General features: G+C 40.9%; 1 protein-coding gene across 3 annotated transcripts in view; it reads right to left on the reverse strand.

Annotated features, from left to right (window-relative positions):
* The window catches only part of LOC137024838 (NACHT, LRR and PYD domains-containing protein 12-like), a 39,932-nt gene that overhangs the window by 2,632 nt on the left and 18,634 nt on the right, over positions 1-18,666 (reverse strand). For all 3 annotated transcript variants that reach the window (XM_067392759.1, XM_067392760.1, XM_067392761.1), the window contains 4 exons: positions 7,252-7,425; positions 3,069-3,242; positions 166-339; positions 19-65 (listed from right to left, as the gene is read on the reverse strand). In XM_067392759.1, coding sequence (XP_067248860.1) covers positions 19-65; positions 166-339; positions 3,069-3,242; positions 7,252-7,425 — 569 coding nt within the window. The remainder of the gene's footprint in view (positions 1-18; positions 66-165; positions 340-3,068; positions 3,243-7,251; positions 7,426-18,666) is intronic.

Genomic DNA, 18,666 nt, shown 5'->3' on the forward strand with positions numbered 1-18,666 from the left:
GTGGTTGTGTAGACATACATTTGTGTAGTCCTGTTGTAATCCTGAACTCTCCTCCATGATCCACACTATTAAACAAACACAGTGTCAGAGTCACATTGTTCTGCGCATCTGATATAATCAGTAAATATACACATGAAGCAGTGTGACACTTCCAGCTCAACATACTTTAGTTTGTCCAGTGTGCAGTTTGGATGGTTGAGTGTATCACCAAGCAACTTGACTCCTGAATCTCCTGGGTAATTGTAGCTCAGATCCAGCTCTCGTAGGGGTGAGGGGTTTGAACTTAGAGCTGAAGACACATAACGACAGCCTTCCTCTGTCAACATACACCCAGACAATCTACAAACACACACAGCAACAGTCCACATAACATTAGATATGCAATCAAACATGAACTATAATACATGTATTCAGTATCACTGACCAATAAAGGAGTTATGAACTGGGTTGTTTTATTGTTTTATAATGTTTCTTGGGGTGCCCTTATAATGTTAGTATGCTTTTTAGATCAAAAGTTAATAATTTAGGCTACGTCCACATGAAGCCGGAGCTTACCCAAACCGATCTTTTTTTTCCCCTCTCGTCTCAAAAAATATCTGCATCCACACGAAACCACTGAAACGACTAAAAATTATGTAGTATACATGCCAGACCAGTATGTGGCGCTGTAATTTTGCCACAGAAATGCACTTAAAGCAGCGAATAAGACTTGGAGCATACAATAAACCTTGTGCGCTGTATACAAACTATAGTAAAGCTTAGAAATAATGCTTTATTTTGGCTCAGTAGCTTCTGCAACACGAACACAAACATCTAGAGTCTGCTATTGTTGTTGTTGTTGATGTTGTTGCTGTTTTGTGCTGTTAGCGGCGTCTGACTAGGGTTGACACGTAGGGTGATGACATGATTGTTTCACAAAATATACGGATTGGCTGTCCACACGAAAACGCAAAGATGGCGTTTTCAGATTTATCCACTCTGGCGCCAAAAATAGAGGTTTCACCTTTCGAAAACGCTGGCTCCATGTGGATGAAACGCCTATCTGATACAAAATTTGTGCATATTCACAAAAACGCATCTCCGTGTGGACAGGGCCTTAGAAATAAAAGGCATTTTTGATACCCTGGTTTCAGCCTTCATATTTGAATCTCTCCGTTTTAAGGGCTGCGTCTGCTGTGAGACTTCAGTGTAAATGCCCACTGCTGTGATTGGCTAACATCTTTCCATTTGAAAGAGCTAAGTATTACTCTCTCGAAGACTTTTAGCATGTTTTTACAGCTCTCAAAGTTAACTCATCATGAAAAGTGCTGAATTACATTTAGATCTATGGCATTATATTTAGATCTGTGATGAACAGCCGATCACATACCTGAGGCCTGTTGCATGAAGCTAGTTGAACAAACTGTTTCAGAGTAGGTTTGGAGTTGACAAATCCATATAAATCCATGTATGATGCGTGCAATTCTCTGTAGCCTATATTGAATATTTGGGAATATCTATTTTCATACTTTATTAGATTCTTTGATAAGGTTACAATACGAAGACCGTAGCAACACGATGCTACGATGCTGGTGCGTGATGTCCCCAAACCTTTGGCGTCACGAAAGCGGCGTGCCAAGCAGCTCCCGCTGCCAGCCACAACAACAAAAACGGATAAATAAAACACTACGTTGAGGGTCAGTTCTTCTGGGACGGAGAGGACTTTCTAAGCTTCTGCCAGTACAAATGTAGTATATAATTTGAGTAGATTGAGTCCATCTACTCACCGAAAGCTTGTACATTTCCTTCAGAATATGTGTAATAGCGCCCCCTACCGTATAACAGTGAAAACATGGAAAGCCGGAAATTTCCGTCAATGTTGGGGTAGCGTTGTCTCATAAATGGGGGAAATATTAGGCAATTCCGTTAAAGCAGTACATAAAATAATGAATGAAAAGTTTTTCTGTTGCTTCATGAAAACTTCTGTGTGTTTGAAAAATATTCAAGTAATCCAATTCATCTGTGATAAAGTAGTGTAACTGTCACTACAGGAAGCTGAAAGTGTTCAACTTCACATCTCTGTTTTCATGTGTAAGCAGCCAATTTTGCCGAAATCCAAAATGTGGCTTAGTTATGCAGTTAAAATCCCAAACACATTTTTTCAGTGAAACTAGAGTAGGGCAGGGCTGGCACAAGTGCAACTGCTGCTCTAGGCAAAAGACTGCTGTTGTGCTGAACAAAATTTATTTAGATTTTTCATGGGATTTATTATTTTGTATGTCTACACTAGTGAGGACTTTAATATTAAAATGTAGTCACAGACAACCAGTTAGTTCAGGAAGCAGAAAGTTCCAGTAGTACTGCAGTGAGTGAGCAGAATGTGGTAGCTTCTCTGTGTGTGAATCATCCTCAAATATCATCTCTGTTAGACGCAGTGTTTGTGAGTATATAATGTCAAATTTGGCAGCAGTGCCACTTCAACATAAAGACAGCTTTGAAAGCCCAAACCTCTAGTTCATTTTCAATAAGAGACACATGCAAAGTGGCAAATCAGTGGTAGGTATAGCAGTGGCAAAGTGACTGTGTGCAAATGGTGCTTGTACACCTCAAAATCCCATTACTTGCGTGTGCACAGCTCTTAATAGTGGATTTAAATATTATAAATATTAATATATGGCATATATCAATATTTTACATACAATAAGGTGAGCTACATGACTTCTCTTCCGCGTTTATGGGCATAAGCCTACAGACGAGCGTGTTGGGCTTTGAATAGAATAACTATTGGGATGATAACCAACCTGACTCTGCTACTGCCCCAGGCATCTGCCATAGGCACTTATAGACACACTGGCTCCGAACTCAGCTCCTGAAGAGCTGCAAGACTTGATTAGCTGGATCAGGTGTGTTTAATTAAATTTGAAGCTAAACTCTGCAGGGCTGTGGCCCTTCAGGAACTGAGCTTCGCACTCCTGGACTAGAGCAAATAAAGCTACTGGGTGAGACATTGCAAGCAACCAAATAGCCAAGAGAGGGACTAAAATAATATGTTTGGTATGATCAGAGTAAATCAAATCTGTGTTAAATACCTCAGTATGTTTATTCGACATTGCAAACTCTTCAGTCCATCAGAAAGTATCTTTATTCCTGAATCCTGAAGGTCATTGTTACTCAGGTCCAACTCTCTCAGACAAGAGTTTGATGATTGTAGAGCTGAAGACAAACTTCCACAGCACTGACCAGAGAAATTACAGATGACCAATCTAAAAAAATAAAATAAAAAATAAAACAGGAAGTAATTACCTCATCACAGCACCTATTAAATTACTTTAATGACACATTCTGACTGATATAATGATCTGTGGGTTCTGAAGAAACTGAGTTTGTCATCAAACCGTCTTTCTGTACATTATCCCTCTCATTTGATCGCTACTCACAAAATAAATAAACGTGATGTGAAATGATTTTGTTGTAAAAAAAATTACCTGTATGTTATTTTAAGGCTTTTACTAAAACATTAAAGCAAACTTTTTTTTTTTTTTTTACAAACTTAAATTAACACTATATCAGTTTTATAGTAATATTAACACTGAAGTCCTCTGAGGTCATTTTCAATACTATTGATAATTGAGACACAAGATGAAACCCGTTGTGTTTGTATGAAATGAGAGAACAAGCCCGCAATGTTATAAAAGGGACATTAAAGTAGCCCTGGCTTTGGTTACCTAGATAAGCATACTGATTTATAGTATTAGTTTGTGCCATCAAAGATGATAAATATTAGCAAAAGTCAGATCACAAAATGACATGATTGAGCAATACGTATTTCATACTGGTTGGAAACCAGTGTGTGTGTTTAGAAAATAGGAAATAGTTTTGCAGACAATAGAAATAGAAAATAGAAAAACATTAACAAATGGAAAAACATTACAACTAAAGAATAGAAAAACATTAAAATACTTTAGAAATATTAGAAATACTATTTGGAATTTCAGTGTTTTAGCTTTTGAGAGAAATGCTTGAGTTACTTTACATAATACAGGAGCTGTGATAATTTACACACACAACACAACACAACTTCATTCTTTATAAATCTCTCCAACAGTGTGTAATGTTAGCTTTAGCCACGGAGCATACTATCAAACTCATTCAGAATCAAATGTACACATCCAAATAAATACCATACTTATGCGATTAGACATGCTGCATCACGAACATTTTGTAAAGATCCATTTTGAGGGTTATATTAGCTGTGTGAATTTTGTTTATGCTGTTTAAGGCAAGCGTGAGCTCCGGGGGCAGAGAGCACGAGAATTTAAAGGGGCCGCGCAACCTGAATCAGCGCATATTTAATGATGCCCCTGTGGCGAGGGGGGCGTGGTTCAGCGAAGTCTGCAGCAGGAGAGAGTCAGGAGACGAGCAGTGAGTAAGTGGGGTAAATGCAAATGATGAACACCTGTCTCTTGTTTCAGTAATTGGCATGGAGAGAGTATATAATGCCAGGAAAAACAGGAGTGGCTGAGAGAAAGAAGGATTACTGACTGCTATCACATGCTTGGATTCTGAGACACCGCTGGAGAAGAATTGTGATTTATGTTGTGACTGTTTTGTGCCTGTCACACCTTTTTGTTTGTGAAAGAAACCTGAATAAAAAGCAGTCAGTAGTCAAGCCGACCCTGTCCTCTTCCTTCCTTACATTGAACTTTGTTACACTGGTGCTGAAACCCAGGAAGGAAGAAGGAAGCCGCCGCCATGCAATCGCCCTCCGGAACGCTATTTGTGGAGATTATCAGCACCCTCGCGGTCATGCAAAAGGAGCAACATCAGGCCTTGCTGGACTTGAGACAAGATCAAGAAAGATGTTTTCAAACTGTCGTCCAAGCCCAACAGGAGGACCGCGAGAGGTTCCGGAGCTGGATTGACCGAGAGGTTCACTGGAAGCCATGGAACATCGTGCTGTGCCCACCCACCTGCTCTTCAACAAAATGGGATCTGCGGACGACCCGGAGGCATTCCTGGACCTCTTTGAAAAGACGGCCGAGCTGTCGGGCTGGCCGCGGGACCACTGGCCGATGCGGGTCGGCTGGAGTCCTGAGGAACATCGCCAAACATCGCGTTTCCACTCCCTGGAGCCGGGCGAGTCCGGCCGACCCTTTGTGATGGCCCAACAGCTCCGGGACTCCTGCCGCAAATGGCTGTTGGCTGAGAGAAGCGACATGGAGAAGATTGTCGACCGAATGGTACTGGAGCAGTTCATCACTCGGCTCCCGAAGAAGACAGCTGAGTGGGTCCAGTGCCACCGCCCCACGTCGCTGGACTCGGCCATCCACCTCGCGGAGGACCATATGGTGGCGTGCCCCGGGGTCGACGAACCCCTTCCATCTGCCCCACTCTCTCTCTCTTCATCTTCTGTTCCTCTCTCTCGTTCTGTTTCTCTCCCCAGGTTCTGGCTGCCTGGCCATCCTCGAGTCCCGCCCCGGTGATTCCAAAAGAAATCCTCACCGATCAAGGCACGCCGTTTACCATTTACGTACGTCCATTTACGTACGTTACGCGAACTTTACAAATTATTGGGCATTAAAACGATCCGTACCAGCGTCTTTCACCCACAAACTGACGGGCTGGTCGAACGTTTTAATCGCATGCTTAAAACAACAACAGAGAATTTGTTACAAGCCCAGGACAGACAGAGCCGGCTGTATAACAGGGGGACTAACTTATGAAAATTTGCACCGGGAGAGAAAGTGCTTGTATCGCTCCCAACGTCAAACTCTAAATTATTGGCAAAGTGGCAAGGACCATTTGAGGTCACACGGCAAATTGGAGATCTCGATTATGAGGTAATACGGTCTGATAGGAGGGGGGCACATCAGATATATCACCTCAATCTCAAAAAGTGGAATGAGGCAGAGGCAGAGGCAGTGATGCAGGCGATGGTGATTGGTGGAGAGGATGATCTCGGGCCAGAGGCGAATACCAAGACACAATCTCTTGCGCTGGCCCCAGGAGGAGATCATCTCTCGCCCTCCCAGCTCACTGACCTTAGTAAATTACAAGCAGAGTTTGCGGACGTGTTCTTGCCTCTACCTGGCCTCACTAATCTGATTCAGCACCATATCGAGACCGAGCCGGGCGTGGTAGTTCGCAACCGGCCGTATCGCTTGCCTGAACACAAGAAAAAAGTGGTTCAGGCAGAATTAGGGGCAATGCTTGACATGGGGGTAATAGAAGAATCCAACAGTAACTGGGTGAGCCCGATAGTTTTAGTTCTGGAAACGGGCGGCTCGGTTCGGTTCTGTGTGGATTATCGCAAGGTGAATGCTGTGTCGAAATTTGATGCGTATCCAATGCCACAGGTGGACAAGCTGCTTGATCGGCTCGGTACGGCTCGCTTTTATTCGACAATGGACTTAACAAAGGGATATTGGCGGATACCCTTGTCTCCATTATCTAAAGAACAGCTTTCACCACGCCGTTTGGATTACACCAATTTGTCACCCTTCCGTTCGGGCTGTTTGGGGCTCCAGCTACCTTTCAGCGTCTCATGGATAGGATTTTACGGCCCCATGCTGCGTATGCTGCTGCCTATGTAGATGACATAATTATATTTAGTCATGACTGGCAGCGGCATATGCAGCATTTGAGGGCCGGCCTGAGATCGCTGAGAGGGGCTGGGCTCGCGGCCAACCCGTAGAAGTGTGCAATTGGGCGTGTGGAAGTAAGATATCTGGGCTTCCACTTGGGACATTGGCAGGTGTGTCCCCAAATTGTCTAACTTTTAATAAAAACATTTGTAGTTGTATGAAAGAAAGAAATTCAAACTCATTGAAAGTGGACCAATTATGCAAAAATTACTTTTACATTTCAAGAACATTTAACAGCAGCATTCAAGACACTGATTCTTATTAAAGCTTCTAGAGTTATTCAGTCAAGAGCAGTGAGAGATATTTTGCATTTGTACAGTATTTTTAAATTAACAGTACAGACAGCAACAAGTACTGCAAATTAGGCTGCAGTCACTTTAATACACACATAATACAATATACACGTGACTTTTTTTTCTCAGCTGATTACGTTCACAGCCATAACTTACTATGTTTATGTGAACTTTGTTGTTGCATTTGAAATAAGCTTATGTGTATTTGGCAGTTTAAGGGCAATAAGTAAAAAAGGGAATAATAAGTCCCCTTTAAAAGTTAATTTAACACTGATGATTTTGCAACTATTTATACACATATGAACATATTGAAAGAATGAATATGAAAGTCAAACCTCAGTATGTTAAGTTGACAGTGTGAACTCTTTAGTCCAACAGAGAGCATCTTCATCCCTGAATCCTGTAGATCATTGTTACTCAGATCCAGCTCTCTTAGATGAGAGTTTGATGACTGTAGAGCTGAAGACAAACTTTCACAGTGCAAATCAGAAAGACCACATCCAGCAAGTCTATAACAGAGAATGACATGTTTTCTGTATTCTGTGCATAACAATGAAATTTTATTGATCACATATGAATACACAAATGTTCTCTGCAAACACTACAATTTTCTTTCAACAACTGCAAGGACCAAGTATTCAACTAGAGAACACTTCACCATAATGGTGACTTTAACCCTCTGGAGTCTGATGCTGATTTGGGGCCTGGAGAAGTTTTGACATGCCCTGACATTTGTGCTTTTTTCAGTTGTTCATAAACATATTAATGGAAAAAGTGTCATTACACTGTATTCTGCACAAACTAGGCTACAATAATATGTGAGGAACATGTATGTACATGTTTGTGTTTTTGAAGGAATAACATTTATGCGTGGTTATTGAAAAAACAAAAAACTATTGGAGGTTGTAGACTAGAGTTTTTGCTTCAAAATTATGTAAAAATTATGCTGCCTACTCCATATAAAACAATATATTGATTTAGTTTTTGTAAGACACTTTTTGCCAAGAAACGCAGTATGCATGGGGGCGGGAATCACCACTGAATAATGGGCCATTATCACCTGAGAAGACAAAGAATTGCATAGTAATGAGCTGAAATGACTTGCATATTAATGAGGCATTTCAGTCAGGTAGGCTGTGAAAAAAACCTCCTGTGATGTCTCAAGCTCATCATGCTATATGAAACATACAGAAAAATATTATTACAATATAAAGTAATGGTTTTATATTTTACTTTAAAATATGTATTTCTGTGATGCAAAGAGTCTGAATATAGGCTTTTAGTTTAAAAGCATGCACATTTGGAGAAATATTGGATTCTCATATGCATATGCTCATTTATGTCAATTTTCTATAGAGGAGTTATATATATTTAATATTCATTGTCATTACTATGAGAGCTGTTGTTTTCAAATCATACTTGAAGTCAGAGGGCGCTCTCTGTGCATTTTTAGTCCACAAATTCATCTAAAAGAAGAAGAGGCTATTCCATGAATGGAGTTTCCAATTCATACTGCAGCCGGAGGGCGCTAAAGAAACAAAAACTCATCTAAAATTCATCTATAGAAGAAAAGAAAACAGGAACTAACTGCATGTCTTCTAGAGCTCCCTAACCATGACTTTTACATCCAGATAAACATGCATGTATTGACTGAAAACTGCATGTATTGACTGAATTTGTGTCTGAATAGCGCTATATATTGCCTCTGAATTTGCGTCTGAATAGCGCTCCCTCCGTGGGCGTGGCCGCATTAGCGGGTAATGAGCTGAATCACAAACTTCTGACATGGCTCTCTTTTCATACAGATTACATAAACACAGAAGGTTTGTTTTTGATTTGACTTACATGATTTAAAACCTTACATATTAACGTTTTTTTAGACATAAGTGTAATTTTTCTGTGATTAGTATTCACTAAGTTACAGTTCATTTTCTGAGAACTATCAGATTGGACTTCGTTCAGAGGGAGAGGACAGATCACGCATCATGTTAGTTTTCTTTATTTTACAAAAAGCACAACATTTTGTTTTTACTCTGAGTGTATACAAATAAAAGAAGATATTCTATAGTTTCAATTGATATATTACTTATGTCTCTATGACAAAAAATGACGGAGTATTTTAAGTCTGTTTTGCTGCAATGTGGAAAAAAACCTGCAAAACGCGCCGGCGCGTTTTCAGACCTCAGAGTGTTAAACAAACTGTTTGCAGAAAAACAATATTAAACCTCTTAATTCTCAAAAACTTTTTATACACAAATAAAAAAGAAATATGTGCACAAACGGGGAAATGAGCCAGAATCCATTTTAACACTCTGAGGTCTGAAAACGCGCCGGCGCGTTTTGCAGGGTTTTTTTCACATTGCAGCAAAACAGACTTAAAATACTCCGTCATTTTTTGTCATAGAGACATAAGTAATATATCAATTGAAACTATAGAATATCTTCTTTTATTTGTATACACTCAGAGTAAAAACACAATGTTGTGCTTTTTGTAAAATAAAGAAAACTAACATCATGCGTGATTTCTCCTCTCCCTCTGAACGAAGTCCAATCTGATAGTTCTCAGAAAATGAACTGTAACTTAGTGAATACTAATCACAGAAAAGTTAAACTTATGTCTAAAAAAACGTTAAGATGTCAGGTTTTAAATCATTTAAGTCAAATCGAAAACAAACCTTCTGTGTTTATGTAATCTGTATGAAAAGAGAGCCATGTCAGAAGTCCGTGATTCAGCTCATTAGAAATTCATTATATTTTAAAGTATAATATAAAACCATTACTTTATATTGTAATAATATTTTTCTGTATGTTTCATATATCATAATGAGCTTGAGACATCACAGAAGGTTTTTTTCACAGCCTACCTGACTGAAATGCCTCATTAATATACAAGTCATTTCAGCTCATTACTATCCAATTCTTTTGTCTTCTCAGGTGAGAATGGCCCATTTTTCAGTGGTGATTCACGCCTCCATGCATACTGTGTTTCTTGGCAAAAAGTGTCTTACAAAAACTAAATCAATATATTGTTTTATATGAAGGAGTAGGCAGCATAATTTTTACATAATTTTGAAGCAAAAACTCTAGTCTACAACCTCCAATACCCAAAAGTCTTGTGAACACAGATTTAATATACTTATTTTGGCCTTATTTCAGTGACTTAAGTTTTTTGTTTTTTCAGTAACCACGCATAAACATTATTCCTTCAAAAACACAAACATGTACATACATGTTCCTCACATATTATTGTAGCCTAGTTTGTGCTGAATACAGTGTAATGACACTTTTGTCATTTATATGTTTATGAACAACTGAAAAAAGCACAAATGTCAGAGCATGTCAGAACTTCTCCAGGCCCCAAATCAGCCTCAGACTCCAGAGGGTTAACAGCTATGAACATGAAGATCAGTGGGATGCTGATCTCCTAGAGCAGAGGTCTCCAAACTCAGTACTGGAGGGCCGCTGTCCTGCAAAGTTTAGCTCCAACCCCAATTAAACACACCTGAACCAGTTAATCAAGGTCTCACTAGGCATACAAGAAACTTTCAAGCAGGTGTGTAGGAGCTGGTTGGAGCTAAACTCTGCAGGACAGTGGTCCTCCAGGACCAAGTTTGAAGACCTCTGTCCTAGAGCACCAAAAGTGTTCCAAAAAAGTATGAAATGGATGTGTTGTAGTTTACATTTTTAAGGTTTCCAAACATGTGTAGTGATGTTTGTGATGTGTCTGAAACGTCACCATCATTAAATACGGCCAATGAGGTACTGCTCTGCTTTTGTATATAAATCTGTTGTTCATGCCCCCTGGAGTGTGTCTTGGTCGAAAGCCCACCCCTTTTCTTTCACTGCTGTGGATCGCAGAGGTACGCGTTTTTAGTAATGTAGCTTTGTTGTTGGATTTGAGTGCTATGCCGTGATATTATGCGATCTTTACTTTAGTGTGACGTTGGTCCGCCAAGGCTGTGTGTGTGTGGTGTACTGCTTACCCCCAGGAAAGTTGTAATGTGGTACATTTGCAGTGTTGTGGGAAGTTTGGTTTGAGTTACTTACAGTTATGCGTTTTAGTGTGGTGTGTCTACAGGGTGCCCACCTGTGTGTCAGGGCAGCACAATAGCCAGGTCGGAGCGCCAGTTGTTAACCTACCAACTAAAGGAGCTACTATATGACTTTGTTGTGAGTGTGTGTGTGGTTGTGAGTGTCACGTCGTCTAATTATAAGGTAGGGTGACCATATTTTGATTACCAAAAACCAGGACACTCGGCCCAGCAATGAGATACTCAAATGATACTCGAAGTTTACTCAAAGATGCCTTATAATTTCAATACATTTAAAGTATCCCTCCTCTGTATAGATAGTAAATTGTTGCATTACTAAATACTATCCATAACCAAAGACACAAATTCAGATAGGCTTCTCAGAGGTTACTCAACATGTTTTATGACGTTTCAAAAATAACAAATTAAATAATGATAGAAATAATGTCTCTTCTGTATTAGAAAAATACATAAATACCTAAAACAATACCTCTGCTACATTTAGCAATCCAAATTTAACAGAAATAGCTCTCACAAACTTACAAAAACTAACAAAAAATATATCTTTAGTTTTCATCTTCATCCTTGTTTTCCTCTTTATCCTATTTTTCTTCCTCATCCTCCTTGTTTGCCTATCTATATTTTGCTGTAGAGCTGATCTTTTCAAGCAGTTTTTTGTTTAACAAATAAGCATGAATGTTATAAAGAAATTTATATAGGCCTATCAGCTGTTACATCGCAAGGTACAAAGGATGAGCACAACGACCTGAACTCATTGTAGTCGATAGCTGAAGGTTGCTCTGCTGTTACATGAAGTATCTGTTATTCAGTTACAGACGACTGCACAAATCGTGCATATTAATGAAAAAAGTTCCAGTTACTTTTATGGAATAATCCACTAATGTCTTGAGATACAATGTGAACTAATATTTGCACGTGCAATCGGGCAAAAAATCTCAGAAACCGAAAATCTCAGAAACCGAAAATCTCGTAACGCCGGTCAATTTAATGGCCAAATGAAAAACAATGAAAACCAGGACATTTTCATCACTTTATAAAAAAGGACGGCCAGGACGTGAAAACAGGACATGTCCTGGGAAAACGTCTCAGGTTACATATGTAACCATAGTTCCCTGAGAACAGGGAACGAGACTCTGCGTTGAACAGAACGCATTGGGGAACCGTCACGTGACCTATGACGTCATACGGCGCGACCTGGATGTATAAAGGGAGCGCCTGGAGAGACAGTCACTATCTTATCGTCTTGAGGGACTGTTCTGAAGGCAGGCAACCTGAAGCATGGCAAAGGAACGCAGAGTCTCGTTCCCTGTTCTCAAGGAACTATGGTTACATACGTAACCTGAGACGTTCCCTTTCGAAGGGAACTACACTCTGCGTTGAACAGAATGCATTGGGGAACGATATACCCACGCCGCAATGCTGGAGGGGAGTGCCTGCCAAAAAATATGGCTGAGGCAAAGACCTCAAGGCAGTTCTCAAACTGCCCAGCAACTCCCCCTCGGGTCACACCAGGCTGTCAGTGACAGCATTCCAACAGCCCAAGCTGACCTTCCCACAGGCTTCTACCTTTCTCTTTTAACCCTCTGAGGCTGATTTGGGGCTTGGAGAAGTTTTGACATGCTCTGACATTTGCTGTCACTGACAGCCTGGTGTGACCCGAGGGGGAGTTGCTGGGCAGTTTGAGAACTGCCTTGAGGTCTTTGCCTCAGCCATATTTTTTCAGTTCTTCATAAACATATTAATGGAAAACGTGTGATTACACTGTATTCAGCACAAACTAGGCTACAATAATATGTGAGGAACATGTATGTACATGTTTGTGTTTTTGAAGGAATAACATTTATGCGTGGTTATTGAAAACACAAAAAACTTAAGTCACTGAAATAAGGCCAAAAAAAGTATAGTAAATCTGTGTTCACAAGACTTTTGGGTATTGGAGGTTGTAGACTAGAATTTTTGCTTCAGAATTATGTAAAAATTATGCTGCCTACTCCTTCATATAAAACAATATATTGATTTAGTTTTTGTAAGACACTTTTTGCCAAGAAACACAGTATGCGAGGAGGTGTGAATCACCACTGAAAATGGGCCATTCTCACCTGAGAAGACAAAAGAATTGGATAGTAATGAGCTGAAATGACTTGCATATTAATGAGGCATTTCAGTCAGGTAGGCTGTGAAAAAAAACCTTCTGTGATGTCTCAAGCTCATTATGATATATGAAACATACAGAAAAATATTATTACAATATAAAGTAATGGTTTTATATTATACTTTAAAATATAATGTATTTCTGTGATGCAAAGAGTCTGAATATAGGCTTTTAGTTTAAAAGCATGCACATTTGGAGAAATATTGGATTCTCATATGCTTATGTCAATTTTCTATACAGAGGAGTTATTTTTATTTAATATTCACTGTCATTACTATGAGCGCTGGTGTTTTCAATTCATCCTTGAAGTCGGAGGGCGCTCTGTGCATTTTTAGTCCACAAATTCATCTAAAAGAAGAAGCGGCTATTCCATGAATGGAGTTTCCAATTCATACAGCAGCAGGAGGGCGCTAAAGAAACAAAAACTCATCTAAAATTCATCCATAGAAGAAAAGTAAACAGGAAGTAACTGCATGTCTTCTAGAGATCGCTAACCATGACTTTTACATCCATATAAACACTTTTCAAGACAATAAAAACACGATTGAGATGATGAATGCATGTATTGCCTCTGAATTTGCGTCTGAATAGCGCTGGCTCCGTGGGAGTGGCCGCATTAGCGGATAATGAGCTGAATCACAGTCTTCTGACATGGCTCTCTTTTCATACAGATTAAATAAACACAGAAGGTTTGTTTTTGATTTGACTTACATGATTTAAAACCTGACATCTTAACGTTTTTTTAGACATAAGTTTAATTTTTCTGTGATTAGTATTCACTAAGTTACAGTTCATTTTCTGAGAATTATCAGAATGGATTTCGTTCAGAGGGAGAGGAGAGATCACGCATCATGTTAGTTTTCTTTATTATACAAAAAGCACAACATTCTGTTTTTACTTTGAGTGTATATAAATAAAAGAAGACATTCTATAGTTTCAGTTGATATATTACTTATGTCTCTATGACAAAAAATTACAGAGTATTTGAAGTCTGTTTTGCTGCAATGTGAAAAAAAAACTGCAAAACGCGCCGACGCGTTTTTAGACCTCAGAGTGTTAACAAATAGAGCCTAGAGAAACGCTAAGGCGTCTAGAACCCAATTTTCTTGTGAGAAAAGTGGTTCCTTTAAGGGAATGTGGCCAAGGAACCAAAGGGAACCTCGACCAGTCACTAATGAGGGGAGCAAGGTCACCCTCATTGCCACCAGGGAGGCCGACCTGGTCTTCTCAGGGAACAGACTCAGTTCAGGCCAACCCTGTCTGAATACAGAGCCTCTAAAACGCATTCTTCAGGAAGATAGTAGGTAAAAGTGACTGCAGAAAGGCAGAAACCAGCTCAGACCCACGCGTAGAGACGGGCATCCTGGAGAGCAGAACTCAGCTGAGTGCTATGAACCCTCATATCGAGGGGAGATAATCCGCTCAACCTAGGATCTACCCAGTGCTTAATTAACACACTGAGGAGGCTGTGCGCTGAAAACCCTGAAAAGGGGAGCACAAACCAGCCTGGGGCTGACGCTTAAGACAGGGCCTGGTCAAGGCCGAACCATCATAATCAGCTTAGGGAGCTAAGCACTATTACAAACCCCAAGGGGAAGCGCAGAGCTCACCTAACAGGTAGACTATGCCAAGAGCACATACTCATGGAGGCCCTTGAGGGGCTACAACATGACAACAGTTCTATATACATAAAGACAGAAGTAAACTTCAGAAAGAGGCCTGTTTCTGGTAAAGCCATTCTGAACATCTGTCTAAGCCGGCGGCAGACAGACAACTTCCATGGCAGCAATAGAAAGCTGCACAGTGCTCTTATGATAATCCACCCAACACAATCCGATGAGCAGTGTACTCAGTAAAAGCACCTTTTACTCTTTAAGCAAGAGGAGTACAGCGTACGCCAACACGTATTAAGGAAGGCCTGGAAGGCCTATAACCTCAACAGACACATGGCATCAGCTCGTGGCAGTGTTTAGGTCCCAAGCCTGGTAAACAGCCCGCAAAAGAGGGGGTTGAATCTACCACTTGGGCCCCTGGCCAATGAAAGTGTATAGAAATAGTACACCTAAACAAACACTAGTGTATCCAAAAAGGGCGGCCCGCAGGCTTAGCATCCTTCAGGACACACGGCGTAAGTCTCGTGGCCTTTTCCAGGAGCACAAAGATCCAACCTAAGCGCTAGGTGGCTCTTAGCTCAACTAGAATCATCGACTCAGAGGCAACAATTAGGTTAAACCAAACCTCAGTAAGGTTTCACTACTGACATCTCATCCAGAGCCGCACAGAAAAACACAATCTGTGCCAACGTCCAAACTAAAAAGGAGGCGTGAAGTGGCCTGCCGATCCAGTGACGCGTGGCTTCAGCTTGTGAATTCCCAGGGAACCAAGCTTACAGGGAACCAGCTCTAACCCACTAACTATGGGAAGCCAACTGCTTCCTGTGCTAGGCTACACTTTCCAAACAGGCAAAGGTCCCTAAGTTCTTGTGACTAAGGGGAACCAATACAACCAACATGGTCTAAGGGAGGCTAATTAAGCCTACCACCTCAAACAAACATGCTGCAGGGCCTGAAGCAGTGTAATAAACATTCCAACAGGCAATGTACCCTAAACATGTGACTAAAGGGAACCAAACACAGCCAACGTGGTCTAAGGGAGGCCATAAGGCCTACTAACTAAACAAACACATGGCAGGGCCTGTGGTAGTGTACATATGTGAGCAAACCATGATCAGTTAATCAGCATGACAACTGCTAACTAGAAGGAGGCTAAATATCATAAAGCCTACAATCCGAGTTATATGCAATATAACCGCTAACAAGATCACCAGGGAGCTAAAAATAGATACCAACTTTCCTCAAAAAGTGGTTCTAACTACCCTGAGTATGCAATCCAACAGGTGATGCACTCAGTGACACAAAAAAACACCTCTTAACTGGGGAATATGTAGTCACCATCCTCTCAAATAGAGGCCGCTTTAAAGCAAAAAGGGGCCTACTATTAAGAGAAAAGGTGCTAATCTGTGGCAGCATACGTAAGCTCACATATATATATATATGTAGGGCAAAAATCTAGAACTCAAAGTAACATAAAACTTTGAAGTACATGCCATTTAAAAGGAAAAAACATTCCCATACAGATCCTCAAATCTGTTCCAAGCCTAGAAGACGAAAGGCTAAAAACTAGCATCGTCCAATCAAACTTGATAAATACAAATATCAAGTGGCTCAGAGGAATTCATTTCCCTTAGCACGAAAGTTCTAGGAAGTGGGGCCTAGCAAACCTGCATAACTTATCTACGTAAAGATAAGGGCCTACCACCTGAGAGACAGCATCAGGGAGTCAAAACAGTCTACGACCTAGCTGTTAATCTCACAATTGCGCCTACACAAGCAAGGGTATAATGGCATACGGCCTAACAACTCCCTCGGGAGGAGGCCAGAACTAGGAACTATACAACCTAATCAGGGATAGTAAACATAAGGTTATGTAAATAACAAACCAAACCTAGCTCTAGCCTAGCCGCTAAGCTACGGGCCTTCTTGGAAGGCCACAAGCCTAGTGAAGCCTGGGCTTCACCTCCAAATCTCATGGATAAGAGAAAGAAAGTGAAGCTCACAAGCAAACAATGTCAGACGGCCGATAAAGGCCGACCTAAACATCTATATATTAGCTGAAGTGACAAGTACTATCAACTTCAGTATGCCAAAAAAAAAACCTAATTTTCCTGACTACATGCTCAGAAAAATATACAGGAAATAAGGTCTTATTTTAAATGAATAAAATATACACCCTCCTGCAGTTTAAAAACCAAAAACTCCTAATGCTCCTTTTTACATAAAAGGATGGAATCTAAGGTTCTTTAAGCTAAAAGATCCTCTTACTATCAAACAGAAACAGCGGGCTGATCGAAACAATGACTATGGGCCCAGCCATCAGTCTGACCATAAGAAGTATCTGAGCATGACATATGCTTATACATATACACACACAGGAGGTGGAAGAAGAAGAGGAGAGGGTAGCTATAAAGCGCCCTATCTAGCTGGGAGATTGATCACAAACGCAACAGTGTTTACAATCGATCACCCGTCTCACTCGCTCTTCCTCCCCCTCCCGTCTGTCTGGGTTCAGATTACAAATCTGAATGGCTAGGGGTTTTTCCATTCCTCACCGATCTCAAAAGCGGAGATCAGAACGGAATGGAAAGTATGGAAGCTGCCGTATTAATGGACAGAAAGGAACCGCTCGCCGAACCGTCCGCGTGCGGCCCCTTTCTTAACGCGCCCTCCCCCTTTCTTAACGCGCCCTCCCGGCAGCCGCAGCCCGACGAGAAGCGCGTCCCAAACACACAGCAGCTCGCATACGCCCGCCAGAGGAGCGCTCGACGCCGGACGCGATGACGTCAAACACGAACGTCATCGTCATCCGGGTGCTCTCGCCAGCCCCAGGGAAGTTGAGAGAATAAAACTTTCTCAAACTTACCAACGAGCTCCTCCGCAAGCCCTATGATTGCAGCCACCGTTAAGCCTTAGCACAAACAGGGGCCAGAACCACCAGGCAGAAATGCAGACAGCTCTTCCCTCGGGAAGAGTACCAACGAGAACAGAGTAAACAACAGACAGACACACAGCAGTGCCCTCAAACACTGTGTATGCGTGCTCCTCTCCAGACAGAAAACGCTCAGAAAAAATATGTATATCAAGTGTCAAACCTTGGGACACGGATAAACACACTGCCATGAACGTTTGTAAGGTATATATAGAAAACCCTACCGGAGACTTATGGTATAGATGCAATCAGACAGAACAGGACCGAAAGACGAAAAAGATAGTGACTGTCTCTCCAGGCGCTCCCTTTATACATCTGGGTCGCGCCGTATGACGTCATAGGCTGTCGCCGGCCAATAGCAATTGGAATTGTTGGATAGTGCTTTCGACACCTGGGTCACGTGACGGTTCCCCAATGCGTTCTGTTCAACACAGAGTGGAGTTCCCTTCGAAAGGGAACAGGACGTTTGGTCACCCTATATAAGGTGAGTAACTTGTTTCTCTCTTTTAAATCGTTGTATGTTTTAATTTGAAAGTGTAATAAACGTTTATGTTCCTCATACGTCTTTTGTATTCTGTAATTTGTATTTTTATTTGTAAACTTATTTTGCTCATTTGAGTATTGCAAGTTTTCTTGGTTTTGTCTATATCTGTTTAGTACATTGATTCTGACTGTTTTGTTTATTTGCTTATTTATGTTGGTTTGGTTAGTTTGTCTTCTAATGTGACTTTTTTCCCCCTTTTTTTTGTATTTTGCAGGAGCTGAGCGTTCCTTGGAAGCGGGCTGGTTCCGGGTTGCACAGGCTTCACTTCAATAAAGGTTGTCATTATTGCTATGTCACTATTTCTGGTCATTATTTGCAGTGATTTTTGTGGATGTGATTCTGATTGGCGGGATTTCTTTTGTGCACTGGGTGCACCACCCTAGCCCGCTTCTCATCCCCTGCATCAATTCAATTTTGTTTTTTTCTATTTTTAATTTTTTTTTTCATCTGACCAGGA

This window comes from Chanodichthys erythropterus, chromosome 8 (genome assembly GCF_024489055.1).
Source record: "Chanodichthys erythropterus isolate Z2021 chromosome 8, ASM2448905v1, whole genome shotgun sequence".
In the NCBI taxonomy this organism is placed as follows: Eukaryota; Metazoa; Chordata; class Actinopteri; order Cypriniformes; family Xenocyprididae; genus Chanodichthys; species Chanodichthys erythropterus.